The 17,310-nt window shown below is 36.3% G+C and overlaps 1 protein-coding gene across 2 annotated transcripts in view; it reads right to left on the bottom strand.

The window, feature by feature from the left end:
• The window catches only part of LOC126966127 (papilin-like), a 73,954-nt gene that overhangs the window by 8,143 nt on the left and 48,501 nt on the right, over positions 1-17,310 (bottom strand). Inside the window, exons 1-10 of one of the 2 annotated variants that reach the window (XM_050810054.1) lie at positions 16,174-16,323; positions 15,403-15,579; positions 14,847-15,015; positions 11,777-11,861; positions 11,122-11,255; positions 7,856-8,026; positions 7,377-7,500; positions 6,115-6,193; positions 5,126-5,333; positions 3,980-4,150 (exon numbers count right to left, since the gene is read on the bottom strand). In XM_050810054.1, the coding sequence (XP_050666011.1) occupies positions 3,980-4,150; positions 5,126-5,333; positions 6,115-6,193; positions 7,377-7,500; positions 7,856-8,026; positions 11,122-11,255; positions 11,777-11,861; positions 14,847-15,015; positions 15,403-15,465 (1,204 nt within the window). In that variant the 5' untranslated portion in view covers positions 15,466-15,579; positions 16,174-16,323. Of the gene's footprint in view, positions 1-3,979; positions 4,151-5,125; positions 5,334-6,114; positions 6,194-7,376; positions 7,501-7,855; positions 8,027-11,121; positions 11,256-11,776; positions 11,862-12,607; positions 12,781-14,846; positions 15,016-15,402; positions 15,580-16,173 lie in introns of those variants that run through there. The other variant, XM_050810055.1, reaches the window with a different exon arrangement.

The following is a 17,310-nucleotide window of genomic DNA, read 5'->3' as shown; positions in this document are numbered from 1 at the left end:
ACAGATTGGGAATAGAGCGACCGCCCTCAGGCTATTAAATAATAAGTTTAATTGTACATTGTTACTTTGTTAATGTTACTTTAATTGTAAAACATATGTTTGATGGGAAAAATAAAAGCCCGCTGAGTTTGTTGCGCCCATTCCTCTCAGGCCTGAGGCATTCATTTTGGAATGGGTGGTAATTTTTTGACTTTCAATAAGTGATTTCACATCCTATTTTGAATAAAAATATTTGAATTTGAAACAAAATTCCTTTGTGAGGTTTGAGTCCTTTGTGCTTAACTACGTCCTGCTATCGTCATGAATATTCAGCCGCAGATAGGCAATTAAAATATACTTTTTTGCTTTTCTTGCTGTACTGCACTCATTGTAACAGTGTGTTTCTGTCAGTCCTAACTTAACTTCAGACAGAGCGCCCGGACGGAACCCGAGAGTCACAGTTTGGAGTCCTGCATCGATCATGAATTATGGCACAAATTAAATTTGTATAATTACTCCAGAACTTCCAGAAGAGAGGGATATCACGAAAAATAACAAACTACTTGGTATAGTGTAGTAACCTGACATACGCATCAAAATTGTTTTTATATACCTACCTACTTATATAAAGATTATTTGTCTTTACACAAGAGAGTATCACTTAGTGTGTTATGTATATGGTTGAGTTCGTATACACATAATATTTGTATGTACATACCATTAACTTACATTTGTTTCCGGGTCGACACGACATGGGTACCTTCAAAAAAAGCGCGTACGTACACCTTCCTTAAAGGCCGGCAACGCTCCTGTGATTCCTCTGGTGTTGCAAGAGAATGTGGGCGGCGGTGATCACTTAACAACAGGTGAACCGTACGCTCATTTGTCCTCCTATTCCATAAAAAAAAACTATCGCAATGGACCAACCTTGTGTGAAAGTGAGATAACTATCCTTACATAAAAACCTAGAAAGAGACGGAATAGATGAATAGATCATGAAACCATTTCGAAACATTTAGTGTCCATTATTCTCCTGTCAAAATTTTCTAAAGATAAAAAAAAATACGTGTTAGAAAATAAATATACTGAGTACGTCAATATGACGCCGTTTATTAATATTTGTCACAGGGATTCACCAAAAGCAAAATACTACACGCTTCACTAACTCACTAACACATCTATAAAACAATAGACCAGTGCCGAAGCCTTTGAAAATGATAAAAAGTGAAACAAAATAATAGTAGGATGAAACCCATTGGAAAAGGACGATAATATAACAAAAATTAAGGGAAAAATAAATTACGGACGATCTGAGGTCGGGAAGTGGAAAAGTGGGGTGTGTTTTAGGGTAAAAAACGGTTTATCTCGATTTCCGGCAAAACTACAAGTCCTATGGCAAAATGTTAATCGACAAAGTTGTAGGTAATAAAGAGATCTACAACTTTGTGATCTATAAACGAACTGTGCAATCTTACAATCGATAATGCTAAAATTTTTTCGTACGCTGATGATACAGCCGTTGTCTTTTCTGGAAGTACCTGGGCAGATGTAAAAATAGCGCTGAAAAAGGAATGGCTCAAATATCTGCTTGGCTGAAGTCTAATTTACTATCATTAAATACTTCTAAAACAAATTATATATGCTTCAGTATTTATAATAATAATCAGCCCGATGGCAACTTTAATCTGAAAGTTCATAACTGTAAACTTAGCAAACATAATAACTGTAACTGTCCCCAAATCAATAAAGTAGATAATTTCAAATATCTAGGAGTCATACTTGATCAGAGGCTCTCCTGGTACCCTCACCTTGAGCAACTAGCTGAAAGAGTCAGAAAATTAATATGGGTTTTTCGCTCGCTGAGGTACGTGGTCCCAAAGAATGACAAATCTGAGAACGATAGTGATTCCTCTAACACTCTGCTAAAGAGAATATATACTGCACTAGTTGAATCCATCCTAACCTACTGCATTCCAGTGTGGGGAGGTGCTGCAAAAATAAAGTTTTTAGACATTGAGCGCTCGCAACGAGCATTGATTAAGGCCATGTATTTCAAACGTTACAGATATTCTACAGAACAACTTTACCTTCAGTGCGGTTTACTCTCTGTGAGGAAACTGTTTCTGAAATATGTTTTAATCAAAAAACATAAAGAAGTACCATATCTCGTAAATAATAAACAAAGTAGGAGGCAACCTAACGTAACTAAAGTCCCTCGAACAAAAACAAAGTTTGCTAGCGCACAATACAATAGTCTCTCAGCTCAAATTTACAATAAAATAAATAAAAAACTACATATCCACTCAAAACAATATAACGATTGTAAAAAAATCGTAGAGAAGTGGTTAAAGTCTCTCGACTATGAGGCAACGGAGATTTTACTTAAACAACTTAAATAATGTACAGAGTAAAATAACTTATCCAATGTTTACATAGATCAGACAGAAAATATTCCACACGCACTTAACATATATACACGCACACAACACTCACAAAAACACACAGTATCGCACGCACACACACACTCACACATAGTTACACATATTTATCATTTATGTTTATAATAATAAAAAGTGACGTTATCGAACATGTAATGTTCGATAAGAATTAAAAATCGTAATTGTAAATCTTTGTCGCTGTAATTGTTAAGGTGTTCAAAAGTAACTTTCCAAATATTTAAATTGTTAATTTATATTCATTTCATAACCTTTTTAAATTTATATTCATTTCATAACTTTATTATTATTTCACCACCATGTCAATAAAACTTTTGTTAAATATAACACATTGCTGAATTGGAAGAGCGGAGACACCTGGTACAGGCATTATTTGCTTAAAAGGTGACTCCGGCCACTAGCTGCTGTAAACTATGATTTTAAGAGAAATTAATTATTATTAAAAAAATTAATAAATAAATTTTGGAATTACACTTTTTTCACATAACCTCAAAATTTAGGTGAAAAATTAAAAAAACCAAGTTTTTGGATTTTTATTTATATCTTTTTCAAAAATATTTTTTTTTCTACCTAATTTGGTGAAAACTTACCTTATTATGTCCCAAATACACTGTAATTTATTTCATTTAAAATATTTATTTTTCTCGTCCTTTACCAATGGGTTTCATCCTACTGTAATTTTTTTTGGTTTCAAAAATTATCGACCCTGGTCTAAAAGCACACATGCACATTTTAAATTTAGTCTCGACGTAATGAGGAGAGTGTTTGTCTATTACGCTAGTGTACTAAGTTTATGGGCACATACACAGTTTATTATAAAGTATTAAGGTTAGTAACCCTGTCTATTAAGCTGGAGGTCCCGGGTTTGAGTGCCGGTAGGTGCAAATAATGATGAATACGGTTGTTCGTTTCCGAGTTTATATGTATTTATAGTTATTTATGCAACTGTTGTGTAATAAGGGGTATTAAAACACGAATGTGGTAATTGTATCACTTGAGTGTTTTAATATATAACAGTTCAACAGTTTCATACAAGACTTTATCTACAACCATAATATTAATCCTCTAAATGATTCTGAAACAGTTAGCTTACTACTAACATTAAAAAAGCCACAATTAGTAACCAAAATATCATCCAAAGGAGTGTTATTATAAATACGGATGATATGTTGTACTGAATTTCATTCACTCGTTTGGATGATGTAATGGTTATTAGGACGTTGGGTGTTTTAATGTTGGCAATAAGCTTACTGAGCATTTAAAGCATGGGTGAAGGTAAGCCCCCTTATTAATAATGGTCCGCTAACTTTAAACAGCCGCTAAGGAGTGCTTTTTCTCATTCTGACTTAGGTCAATAGAAGAAGACAGAGTGAGAACTAGCAATGCTTTAAGTTAGCAGACTATTTTGAATAATAACACAGGATAGGCCTGATTTGGGACACGATAATGAGTGTTGTAGTGTGTCGCTACTAGGTATATTTATAACAATAAGTTCAACTATAAGTAAGGTCAGTCAGTAACAAAATAAGGCGGCTTTGGTATACCTGCGTGCGCTCTGCATTCAATCTCACACTCTTGCATAGAAGAGAAGCGATTGGCGCCGCCCAGACAACCGCTGTAGGTGAACCACTCGCACCGATCGCTGGTGACGTTGTAGAACACCTTGGTGATGGACTCCCCGCAGGTGCCGGGGTCCACGGCGGTGTGACACACATCTGGAATTAATTCAAAGTCAAAGTCAAATAAACTATATTCAATTAGACTTAAACTAAGCACTTTTGAATCGTCACTATAAATATATCTTTTAAATTACTGAATCTACCATAAGTTCGAAAAAAGTAGAGCTCGTGAGAAGAACTTACAAGAAACTCAACGGCCACTATTTTCAATAAATAGAGTAATTTGCAAGGGCTGTAATATATATAACAAATTACTTGTAAAGTGCATGCAATATATGAATCATGTTTTAATAATATTAAATATTTAATAGAAAGTAATAAAGAATAAACTGTATTAATTTAAATGATCGTATATTGCATGCATCAAACTTTCATTCAATCATTCAATTCTTACAGGAACCTACGTACTAATAATAACATTATTATGACAATGTTCACAGAATTATTCGAGTATCAACTTTGGGAGAATACACCCCTGGATGTGAATGCGCTAAATGGCGTTTTTTTTATGACAATAAGGGACGAGACAAGCAGGAGGTTCAGCTGACGGTAATTGATACACCCTGCCCATTACAATGCAGTGCCGCTCAGGATTCTTGGAAAACCAAAAAATTCTGAGCGGCATTACAACTGCGCTCGTCACCTTGAGACATAAGATGTTAAGTGTCATTTGCCCAGCCGTTGTGGTACCCATAATCTATCCGGCATCATGTGCAAAGGAGCCTCCCACTGGTAAAATATTTGTTCGTTGTGCTAAAATCTCCCGGCTTATTGTTAATATTCATAAAAATTTGAATTAAATGTCTTCTGTAGTTTTTGTGATTTTCCGGGAACATACGAACATACGAACAAACCGACCAACGGACAAACAGAAAAAAACAATCTGTCCTCAGCTGATCACAGCTCGACGAAAGATGCTCTTACTAAAGATTCAGTGGTCCAATATATCGTGATGCGATCAGAGTCATAAATCTCTTAAATATATAGATATATTATGATCTGGTGACTTACCAATGCCCTCGAAAGCTCCACAAAACCGCTCGCACTCCTCCTCTGATAAGTAGACTCCTGTGAGTCTGCAGAGTTTGCCGTTGTCTGCGTTGTCGTGGGGAACACAGGCACGCCGTGAGGGATCCAAGTACCACACCGTAGTTGCTGAACCCTGACACTCCTCGAGCTCAGGCGAGATCTGACATTCTTCGTAAATTATCTTTGGTACCTGTTAGCGAAAAAACACGTTAAGGAAATCCGTAAGAAGATGATATAAGGTCATCTGATGCTTAGTCATCACCGTAAACATTTCTCTCTCATAACACCAGAGGAATCACAGAAACAGGATACTTTTGGAAGGGTAACGCGTGTTTTATGAAGGTGCCCATATCGTAATGTCCCTGAAAACCGTACTAAGAAACAGCGACACACATCCTGATGGCTGGGATGATATCTAAGTTTGTGGCGCGTCATGCGAAAGATAAATTCGGTGGCTGGAATCAGGTTAAGCAGCTAAAACACAACTAAGCTAAGATACAATGAAGAAATTTCTCTATTCTACAGTATCCCCTGGAAACCCAATAATTGAAGTAGTTTACAATTCACGCGTTCAGATAGATAATTCGAGCTGATACCGGGATGCTCAGAGATAAAGAAAATGCTTCATGTGTCGTCGGACCTGCGCGTTGTAGAGCGCTAGAATTTGGGATGGCATATCTACAACCCAGAACTCAATTCGGCTTTGCCTACCAAGTGACGTCGGAAATGATAATTGCTCGAAATTTCGAGACCCAGTATTTATTTATCAAGGCACCTAACAAATAACACATTTTACATGAACACTCATAAAAATAGTAATAATATGAATAGGACTCATAGTTGAATGTTACCACTACATTCATAATTTAACCGGTGGTAGGTTGATACCTTATTAAAGAAGTTTTTAACCGGTTTTAAAAACTTTTGGGGGTTAAATTGAACAGGGTTTGTTTAATCCGTAATACAATTACCGGCGATATGGTGGTAGTTCTAACAGGCTCGGGTTCTTGAGATCTGCAACGCCGCTCACAGTCCTCGCGAGAGTCAAACCTGCAGAGATGATCGATAAACTTTTTACTCGAATGTCAATTGATGACATCAAAAGCAGAGAGAACAGCCAACTGATAGTTATGATCATGATATTGTCTAGTTTATTGTAAAACTAGCTTTTATGACTTGTATATAGATTTGAATACAACATATTGCGTATATTTATAACTATTGCAGATATGAGTGCCTCGGTTGGCAAAGTAAAAGATTTTTTGACGTACATGAAGAAGTACTGGCTCAAACATGAAAGTTTCATTACAGAATGGAACCTTAACAGAAAAGACACAGAACAAAATAATATTTGTGAAAGTTGGCACTCCAGACTTAACAAAATAATTCACAAAAATTATGTGACAGTTTATAAACTATTCACTGTCTTAAAGGAGGACATGGAAATTGACATTGAAAAAAGGCCAAGGAAAAAGACAAAATTGAAATTGAGTTAAGTTAAAAAGATAAATTGGTTATTGTTCGCAAAAGAAACTAATTAATGATTAATAATATATGTTTAGGCCATTTTATGGAAATACTACGTTAAGTAATATACCTATGTACAAAAGTTATACATCTTTGCCTATTTTGACAGATTGTACTTATCACACCACTAACGTTAAGATATAAAAGGTGTAATAAAACCCGTGGTGTGAAGACGAGGAAAAAAACTTACTCGTAGTCACACTGGTGTGACAAATAGGTGTGACCACGAGTCGGGAATGGAATTAAATTGTTTGAATGTTTATGTGCATTAAAATTGCAGGAATACGATTTTTGGACATTGTTTATAATTTTACGAACATGTGTACCCTGTGATGGTGGACCTTTAATATAGTGTGTATTTTATTTCTTTGGCCTAACGAAGCAAAAATCATTAAAGTAATTTATTCCTCGTGCTATTCTACGTTTTTAGAAAGAATAATTCTGTAAAAATCTTGCAAAGATGGCTGTGACAATTAATTAATAAATAATGAATACGGCTGTATGGGCTTGAACCCTTTGTCTGTCCTAATAATAAGACGAAGACACCAAAAAAAAAAAATAGCGAATGACGCAAATGTCACAAAATTTCAGGAACCAACTTCAACCTGTTACTTTTGTGTTACAGTGATGCGCGCGCATCTTAAAATTTCACTCTCATCATTTTTTCATAACGCGCCTAAACAAGTACACTTCAAAAAAATGTTACCGATTGTCATTTCCTTGGCATCCTCCGTATGTGAACTGAGAGCAGGATCCGGTAGCTGCGTCGAAGAACCATTTCATGAAGGATCCTTGACACGGGCCCGCTTGCATGGGCTGTTGGCACACTTCTACAACACAATACAAACGAAACAAATAAATTTATAACCAAACTTAATGAATTATGCGGGACTGGAACCAGCGACCACTCGTGTCCCACTGTTGTTTCGTTGAGTCCCACATCGTTCATAAATTTTGCTAAAGCTACTATATCTAAACTTGTCCTTGCCCTTGAGGAAGAGAGATGAAAGCTTTGAAAGGCTGATCGTAGTTGGGAACACTAAAGACAAAGCAGTCCGTGGACTGTTCCCTATCAGATGCGATCAAGTGAAAGGGTCCTTGACTAAGTTCTGCTCGGTGCTCAGAGAAAATTAATATAAAATTTAGTTTAGAATATGAAGTATATTGCTACTCGGTGGTTTTTACCTTGGTCTGGCGCGCAGATGCTCAAACACGTTTTCAGGTCGGGGAATCTGTTGTTGTTACCACCACAGCCTCCAAAGCGGAATCTTTTACAAGTGCCGCTCGTCACGCTGAAAGCCCACATCTCCTCAAACTGGGTGCATGGTCCTGGATCCGCTTCGGGCACGCAATAATCTGGAAGAATGTAAAGTCATGAATCTGATATGTTGGCTAGTGGCCGACTGGATCTTCTTTTGGGACTGACACATTCTCATAGAAGAAGAAATTAGTGACTTTTGGTTACTATGACTACAAAAAAAGTAATTACGTTGTCATGCAATGATATTTAAAAGTATAGATAGGTTACCTAGACAACATTCGGTGTTTGTAAATGATACACAAACGCACACATGAATAATTTAACATTGCAATAGCACACTACATTACGATTACACGTCAAAGAAGGATAGTAAATGCAATTATCTCAAGTGAAAAAGAGATAAGTCTAATTTGCTAATTGCTCCGTATTTGCATAATAAAAACACAGAATCATTCACCAGATATGATTTTTTACTGAGTCATGTCTAATTCATGAGTTCATGTACTAAAAGTTATAAAGTAGTAAAACTACATTTAAATTAGGTAAATTAGGTGCTATTGATTTAAAAAAATAATAATGTTGATTTAAATATAAAGCCATATTGATGATATAAATTATTTTTACATAAAATAATAAAAAGCATACAGACATATCAAAACAAAACCGAAATGTATTAACAGTAAGGGTTCCATTTTTACAATTTTACTAACGACGGCTCCCAAAAAGTTTTAAGTTTACAATTATAATTTCTTGTATATTATATTATTTATGAATGTATTTTTGTTGAGATTTTATTACAATAAGATAATGGGAGAAACAGAAAATGATCCATTGATTCTTCTGCAGTTAGCATGGGATATACCGAAAGGGCAGTTTTACTGAAAAAACTCCTACGCAAACAGATAGCACTTACTGTCTACGTCCGCTACTTACCCTACAACATAATTTCCTAAATTGTCCTAAAATATAATACCTTGATCATCCTGCAGCAGACAGGGTAGTTGCGGTATATTCGGAGTATTATCGTATCGTTCCAAATATGTCGTTGTCGATTTTGCGAGGAGACCTCTAAGTACGTTACATACATTCCAAGATTATGTACTAATAAAATATCAAATAGCCTGCTATTACTAATCTCATTCTATACCACCGTTATTATAAGACTTTGAAAGCCAGAACTTATTATAATCATCATAATATTATTTAAGAAAGACGCTCACGAACTGACAAGAAAACTCAAGTTCCGCAATAAAGCGGTTACAACCACTATGTATTCTGCCTACGATTTCACTTCTGGTTGATTAATCTATGACACATACTATTTGTCCTTGTCGCGCTGCAGTTGAGATCATATTCTCTATCTTGCTCGATCCACCACGTTAATAATTCGAGATTTATTTGTAAATCTTATATATAAAATTCTCGTGTCACAATGTTCGTTCCCGTACTTCTCCGAAACGGCTTTACCGATTCTCATGAAATTTTGTGAGTATATTGAGTAGGTCTGAGAATCGGCCAACATCTATTTTTCATACCCCTAAATGTTAAGGGTGGTCCACACGAATTTTTTTTTAAATTTTTGTGACATTTTTTTTTAAATTTGTTTGATTATGAGTCAACATTAAAAAATACATACAACTTCAAATTTTCACCCATCTACGATCAACAGTTACTTTTGTATCGCGATTTTAATATCGGCAATACAACGTTTGCTGGGTCAGCTATTAAGAAATAAAATCGTGATAAAATACAAATACGATGTTCTTTTATATAATTTCGTATGGTATGAAATACCCTCACACTTATATATCTTGCAAACATAGTTTTTACATTTTCTTAACACACAGGTTGGCATTTTAGATTATAATTGTCACGCCACGAAAACGTTCGGCTTAGCTCGCTGCTATTAGCCGACTAAATGAAATTACAACAATTGTCTGAATTTGTCTACAACATTTTGCGCGCGCTAGTGCGATATCTACCTCTTTATTGTATATAATATCATTGTTGTCATGAGAATAAAAAGTTGTAATTAATTTATAAAATTGTTTTCTTATATTAAATAATGGTGAATGCACTGATTTGCTCATAGCCTACTGCTGATACTCTGCTCTATCTCATATAACAGGTTATGGGCCCAGCACGCTTCCACTGCGCATTATACTCATGACAACGTAATAACTTTTTTTGTAGTCATAGTAATAAAAAGTCACTAATTTCTTCTTCTATGAGTGAGTACACGTTACAAGTAAGAGCACGTACCTTATAAAAAGTGTTAATTTTAATTAATTAGTGTTCTGAATACATCATATTCAGATATTAGATAGTCTTCTAGAGTGGCATGTAGACTTGGGATGAGAAGCGACCAACAGCAAATGCGTTGGAAAGATAACATTAAAAGTGTAACAGAAATGAACTGAATGCTCGTGGCTCAAGAGAAGAGTAGCAAGAGGTCTACACCATTATGGAGCAAAAAGACTAAAAAGAAGAGAAAAATAACAATGATATTTTTAATGATGAATATCATATTTATATAAATGATATATTATTAAAGGTGCGATATAGATATTATAATTAATGTAGATCGTAACTTTTTGTCACTAATAAAACTAAAAACAGTAAATTTTGTTTGCAGTTTCATCATTTAGATAATTCCGTAAAATTAGGTTCGTAATCTTTACTAACTTCTTCCGTTTCATCATGTTTCTACAGACCATAGAAACTAAGGTCAGTAAGTACTTATATATTCAATCTCGTCGCAAATTAATATGCCTACTACTCGGCTCGTTAGTAAGTCTTTTATGGGTCATTGTACATCTATGCTTTTACAACAAGATCCCAGATAATGTTCAAAACAAATGTATTACGAAATGTTAAAAAACGTTTATGTGGTAAAGGTTACTATAAAATAAATGACTTTCTACATGAATCCACATATTGGCAATGAGCAAGCACCCTCAGGCTAGTAAATAATAAATTTTATTGTACGATATTATATTCTAACCAATTTTTTATGTATAAAAAAGAAGCCCGCTGAGTTTCTTGCGCCCATTCTTCTTTTTTGAATGGGTGGTGGTTTTTGACTGTCAATAAGAGATATCATACCCTATTTTGAATAAAAATTTTTGAATTTGATTTATAAGTTTCAAACACAGCTATTATTTATATTGAGTGCCATATTTTAACATACCGTTCCAATAGCGATTGGTGGGCTGCACTGTGGTGGTGACAGCTGCCTCCTCCGAGCATCTGTTCTCACACTCGGCCTCTGTTGCGAAGTTGTTCTCGTTTCCTCCACACCCACCGTAGTAGAATTGACGACACCTAAGACAATGAAGAATCGTATGGTGAAATGAATGCGCTAGTATATTCCCCACACGTTGGGTAAAGTTCAGGCCCCTTTTTATGACAATTAGGGGTGAAAATTTATTGAAGTAGGCGTTACTTTGCGGAAATCCATAATTATACAAATGATTTAAGTTTTCTTTAGTGTTAATTCCGCCAATATTTGTTTTTAAACAATTCGACACTCGAGGCATCCTCAGTCTCGCCACAATCTGGCACAGGTCTCGTGCCAGATGAGACGAGCTGGACGTTCAGCTGATGGTAATTGATGCACCCTGCCCATAACAATGAAATGCCGCGCAGGTTTCTTGTAAAACCCAAGAATTCAGAGTGTTTCAGTCGTGAACGAAACAGGACGATCGCGAGGGGGTGAAAGGGGAACGGGAGGGGGCTTCACGTTCCAGCAATGTCCAGAGATGATGTGGCAAAGTACGTAGCCCGATATACATACATTACCTCAACGGTTGTGTCTTTTGAACACGAAGGATAAATATATTTACCTTGTCAGCTTCGTATCGAAGAACCGTCGTGTTTCATAGCGGTCGCAGTCACCTGGATGGGCTGGCAAGGTGCATACATCTGGAACTGTATAAAAACAAACAAATACGTACAAAATGTAGTTATAAAGATTTATTATAACACCATCTAAATTATAATACCGTTTCCTGCTTATATATATATGAATGAATATGAAAGTTTGAAGTAAATACCTAAAATTCTTACAACATTCGAAAATCTGCAATTTTCTTCAGCTGAGGGAAAATTTTCCTAAGAATTGCTAAAGCGCAATCCTTGTAGTAGATATATATATTGTTTGTAATGTTGTGAGATTATGATGATAATTGGTGCCGGGTTTTCAGTTAGAGCGGTTTCGCTTTACGTCCGATCCAAATCCGGTCCGTATCCGTCAAAACACGGTCAGTAATAGTCGTACAACTTTCTTTTGTACGCACTAGATCCGGCTTCCGTCATCATCCGACTACACCGGACCGTATTTTTACGGGTACGGATCGGATTCGTAGTGCGAGAGCGCTCTTACGTTATAACAGCTAAGAGAATTCTATTAATAACTTACAAGAATCCAACTCATGGATTCCCAGCTATAGGAGGCCCCTATAATCTTTAATTATGAGGCACGACATGGAAAATATAATAAAACAATCATATGAAATATAGAATAGAGTTAATATGAATAACAGATGATTTGATAAGTAAGAATTAGTCCAAAATATATGCGAAGAAATGAAAAGCACTTTCGAAGATTCCTGATTACATAATAAAGCATTTCGATTGACTTTATAATACAAAATGATTATAAGGAAAGCAATTACCATAGGCACTAGGACATGCTTCTACGCAGTCCTGTTCACTTTCAAACATGTTGTCATTCCCACCATCACCAGTGTAATAGAACGGTACACATCTGTTCTCTGTTTGCTTGAACGACCACATGGGATACTTCCCCGTGCTGGTCCCAACAACTGGTCCTGGCAACTTGCATCGTGCTGTGCAGTTAGTGAAGAGATGCAGAGATTGATAAGTGACAATACCAATATAAAAATAAAAGATTTATTCAGGTTCTACGAGTGTCTATGAAAATATCATCACGAATACTTGAGGCTTTTGTCATTAATATTACAACAAAGTCTTGTTAAAGTCATACTATATCAGATTTCATAAAATAAAGTTAATAAAATTTATTGAAGTAGGCGTTACTTTGTTGAAATCCATAATTATCCAAATGATTCGAGTTTTCTTTAGTGTAAAATTCGCCTCGTCTCGTGCCAGAGTTTGGCGAGTTAACATCTCCTAAGGATGCCTCGTGTAGAGGCGAAATACGTGTCGAATAGTTTAAAGACAAATATTGGCGGAATTAACACAAAAGAAAACTCAAAACATTTGACTAAGTTAATAATAAGATCAAAGAACTGTACCGAAACAAACCGAATAAGATTTTTACATTTACATCTTTAATTGTATATCTTGTAGAAAATTTATATTTTTTGTTACCAATCGTAATAAAAACTGGCATTAAAATATTGAGATAGTCACTACCCAATCACAAGTGCATAAAGTAAATATTAATAAAAATAAAACCATCACCTGAAGGAACAAGAAAGAAAAATGTTAGATAATAAAGATAAGAAGTAGAAAACACAACATGCGAGAAGATTAAAAAAAAAGAAAATAGTATATTATATGATTGTCTAAATTCTAAACTACTTCATAACTACGATGTTAATAAAGTGCATAATATGATAAAAAACAACAATGAAAATCCAAGTCAAGAAAGTTGTAAAGAAATTAGTTAAATATCAATTAATCGATAAAGTAATCTCCGATCAGCTTGATTTTTGCCGTTTCGTAGAGATGTGGGCTCTCTCTTCAACTTTTGACCGCATATTTCACGGGTAGTAGTCAAATGAGTTGTTCAGATGATTTTGCGAGAAACATCTTACCTCGCATGACAACTTGGAATCAGTTACTTGCTGTTTACCCGAACCGATATGACTTAAGAACTTTCAAACTCGGAACATACTCCCAACTTAAAGGCCGGCAACGCATTTCTTGATCCCTGGTGTTGCGGATGCCCATGAGCAACTGTCTCACCTCTTCCCAGACATTATAATATTAAACAAAAATAATAAAATCAAACACCTGACACCAAGAAAGCAAACGCATGTTAAAGTATATTAATTCGTGGTAATTCTAAATTGTATACTATCGGCAAATTCTTAAGGTCGGTAACATATTTTTCTTCGAACTACAGAGGTAATAAATAATAGAGTTCTCAAATAATAGAGTTGAAAAGGTTGTAAAATAAAACATTGCTATGCTCGAGATACAGAGGTAAAAAAAAATTTTTCAATTTATGGAGATAAGATATGTACTAAAATGGCTTGGAGGGACTCACTGATTATTCTACTAATAGAGAAAGGGTTGAGATTTTGAGTAACGGAAGTTTTGGTGTTTGAAGGGAAGGGAAAAAAACATTTTTTCGAGATTTGGAAATTTTCAACTAATCGAGGTTCGACTTAACGAGGTTCTACTTTCTAGGTGTTAACTTTCTATGCCCTGTTCATTCATACATGCGAATTCCTCTCATAAAGCTTTCGGAATTGCTATCAAATCATGCGTTTTCTTACATTTTTTTTAAATAATATAAGGGACGAGCAGGACGTACAGCTGATGGTTATTGATACGTCCTGCCCATTACAATGCAGTGCCGCCCAGGATTCTTGAAAACTCAAAAATTCTGAGCGGCACTACAATTGCGCTCGTCACATTGAGACATAAGATGTTAAGTCTCATTTGCCCAGTAATTTCACTAGCTACGGCGCCCTTCAGACCGAAACGCAGTGATGCTTTCACATTACTGCTTTACGGCAGAAATAGGCGCCGTTGTGGTACCCATAATCTAGCCGGCATCCTGTGCAAAGGAGCCTCCCACTGGTAAATGAATGTCTCACAAATCGTACAAACTTGAGGGAGGATGCATTTTATTGAACGCCCATTTCCCTATGACAAATAAGATTAAAACTATATTATACTGATTTCATTGATACATACCTTGAGGTACTCCAGGCGCATTAGAAGAATTCTTCAGAATTAAACCTGTTTGCGTTACCCTCGCACCCGCCCCAGATGAACTGACTGCATTTTCGCGTCTCCGGGTTGAAGCCCCAACGGAGATAGGAGCCAGCGCAGCTTCCTTGTTCAATTGGCTGTTTGCATTGCTCTAGAAATATTAATGAACTTCTTAAACTATTTACATGCCTTAAATATTTAATTCGAAGTCAAAGTTCTTTATTTGCCAGAAACATTCACAAGTCACCTTGACACATAAGATGTTAAATCTTATTTGCCCAGTAATTTCACTAGCTACGGCGCCCTTTTGACCGAAACACAGTAATGATTACACATTACTGCTTCACGGCAGAAATAGGCACCGTTTTGGTACCCATAATCTAGCCGGCATCCTGTGCAAAAGGAGCCTCCCACTGGAATCAATATAATATTTAATTTTATTAATTGAAATATTATATTTGTCGGAAATACCACGACGCTCTGTAAGAACTCTCAGAACGGACGCGTGACTAGTAAAATAATTAATATCGACACAAACCTTCAGTCTTCTCAGGCCTACAACTGGCTTGACATAGTTCCTCGGAGTCGAATCTGTTATCATTGCCGAGGCAGCCGCCGTAGATAAACTTGGCGCATCGTTCTTGGTTAGAATCGTAGTACCATTTCACATTATATCCTGTGCACGAGCCTTTTGATGACGGCAATTTACACGCGTCTATGAACAAAATATATATCGGTTTCAATGACATTCAAATTTGATCGTGTGATGATGAGCCGTACAATCCAATGTGGTGTGCGTTGAGATCACCAAGAATCCTTATCATGGAGATCAGCTGCAACGAGGAATCTGTAGTCAATTCGATTTGCTCAAGGAGCCGGTTAGTGGTACCTCAACAACCCTTTTTGGGACTTCTACATGCGTGCGTAGATTCGTAGTAGTAGTGCGGAGAGGCCCCTACCAAAGTATAAGGAAGAAGTCTGGAGAACTAAAAAGAAGAAATCTCACTTGCCGTCAAAGCACACACCAACCCATGGATGGATCCCCATACAAGATGGACCGACGATCTGATTAAGATCGCCGGAATACGTTGGATGAGTATTTGGTGGAGGCCTTTGTCCAGCAGTGGACGTCTTCCGGCTGATGATGAACCAATGCAACAAAGGGGTGTTCCTGTTTATACCCCGGATTGGAGACGACAAATATTAATAAATATTAAAATTTTCCAACTTTCTTTTTGCACTACTTCAAAGGACAAATAAAATTGACTCTTATTTAAGAACTATGCATAATATACCCTTTTCCTTTTACCTCTAGGCGCTGGATGAACGCAGACATCTTGACACTCTTCTTGTGTTGAGAACCTGTTGGCATTGCCCTTGAAGCCCAAGTACCAGAAAGGTGCGCATCCACCGTACGTCATGTCGTAGTACCACTTCTTAGTTGTGACGACTGCACGGTCTATGACGTTAGTGTTATACTCGCCGCTGTCCTTCGGCAGACTACAAGCCTCTGTAATAATTTGAAAAAATAAGTCTCCTTATATTATACAAGTAATATTATAAACAAAACAACTATTTTTCTCTTGCGTTGGTTATTTTATCAAATTTAATTCATAGAAAAATCTATGTAATGCAAGAGAGAAGAAAATCTCTAACGGATATACAGCGAGATAGAAAAAGAATATTAAGATATCATCCCCACTATCTGGATGTGTAGCGTAAAGCGTACCTTAAGAAAAAGCGTGTAAAGTTAAGTAAAGGGCTGGCAACGCTCCTGTGATTCTTCTCTTGTTACAACAGGAATGGCTCGCGGTGATAAAAAAACAACAAGTGACGCACTTGTCCTCCTCTCCCATAGAAAAAACTTATGTTTTTTCTTTTATTTTTGTATTTAAGATTAAGGTAATATTTTGTGTGAATTGAATGTGTATATAAGTTGGTTGAATTATTTTATTGTACCAAGCCTTATGGCCTGACTATACTATTGTGCTTATATATAAATGCGGTAGAAGACACACAATAAAGCGAACTCTCTACTCAACACCCTTCTTACATTTGTAGCATTACCTTGTCTATTTATCGGTATATTTGTACAGTTCAGGAATTTCGGCCCTGCTGCAGCAGTAGTTCCATCAGGACAACAGCCATATTTACTGTTCGCGCAGTTACATCCTGCTCCATCCGGTCCAGTAGCCGCTGTGACTTCATCACCACAACATTTGAATGGAGAATGCTGGCAGAGACAGCCCGCGAGACCGGGGCCACTGGATATCGTCACACCGTCAGGACAGCACCCGAATTGATACGTGTGGCAGCCACAGCCTTCATAGTTATATCCAGTCGCTGCTGTATGTCTGGTAAACGAAAAAAAAAGGGTGTGTGTACTTATGTATGCACGCAAGTAGTTATACTTCTTTGGCCTAACGAAGCAAAAATCATTAAAATG

This window comes from Leptidea sinapis, chromosome 9 (genome assembly GCF_905404315.1).
Source record: "Leptidea sinapis chromosome 9, ilLepSina1.1, whole genome shotgun sequence".
In the NCBI taxonomy this organism is placed as follows: Eukaryota; Metazoa; Arthropoda; class Insecta; order Lepidoptera; family Pieridae; genus Leptidea; species Leptidea sinapis.
Note: the sequence above shows the minus strand (reverse complement) of the source record. Positions and strands in the feature narration are given on the sequence as shown.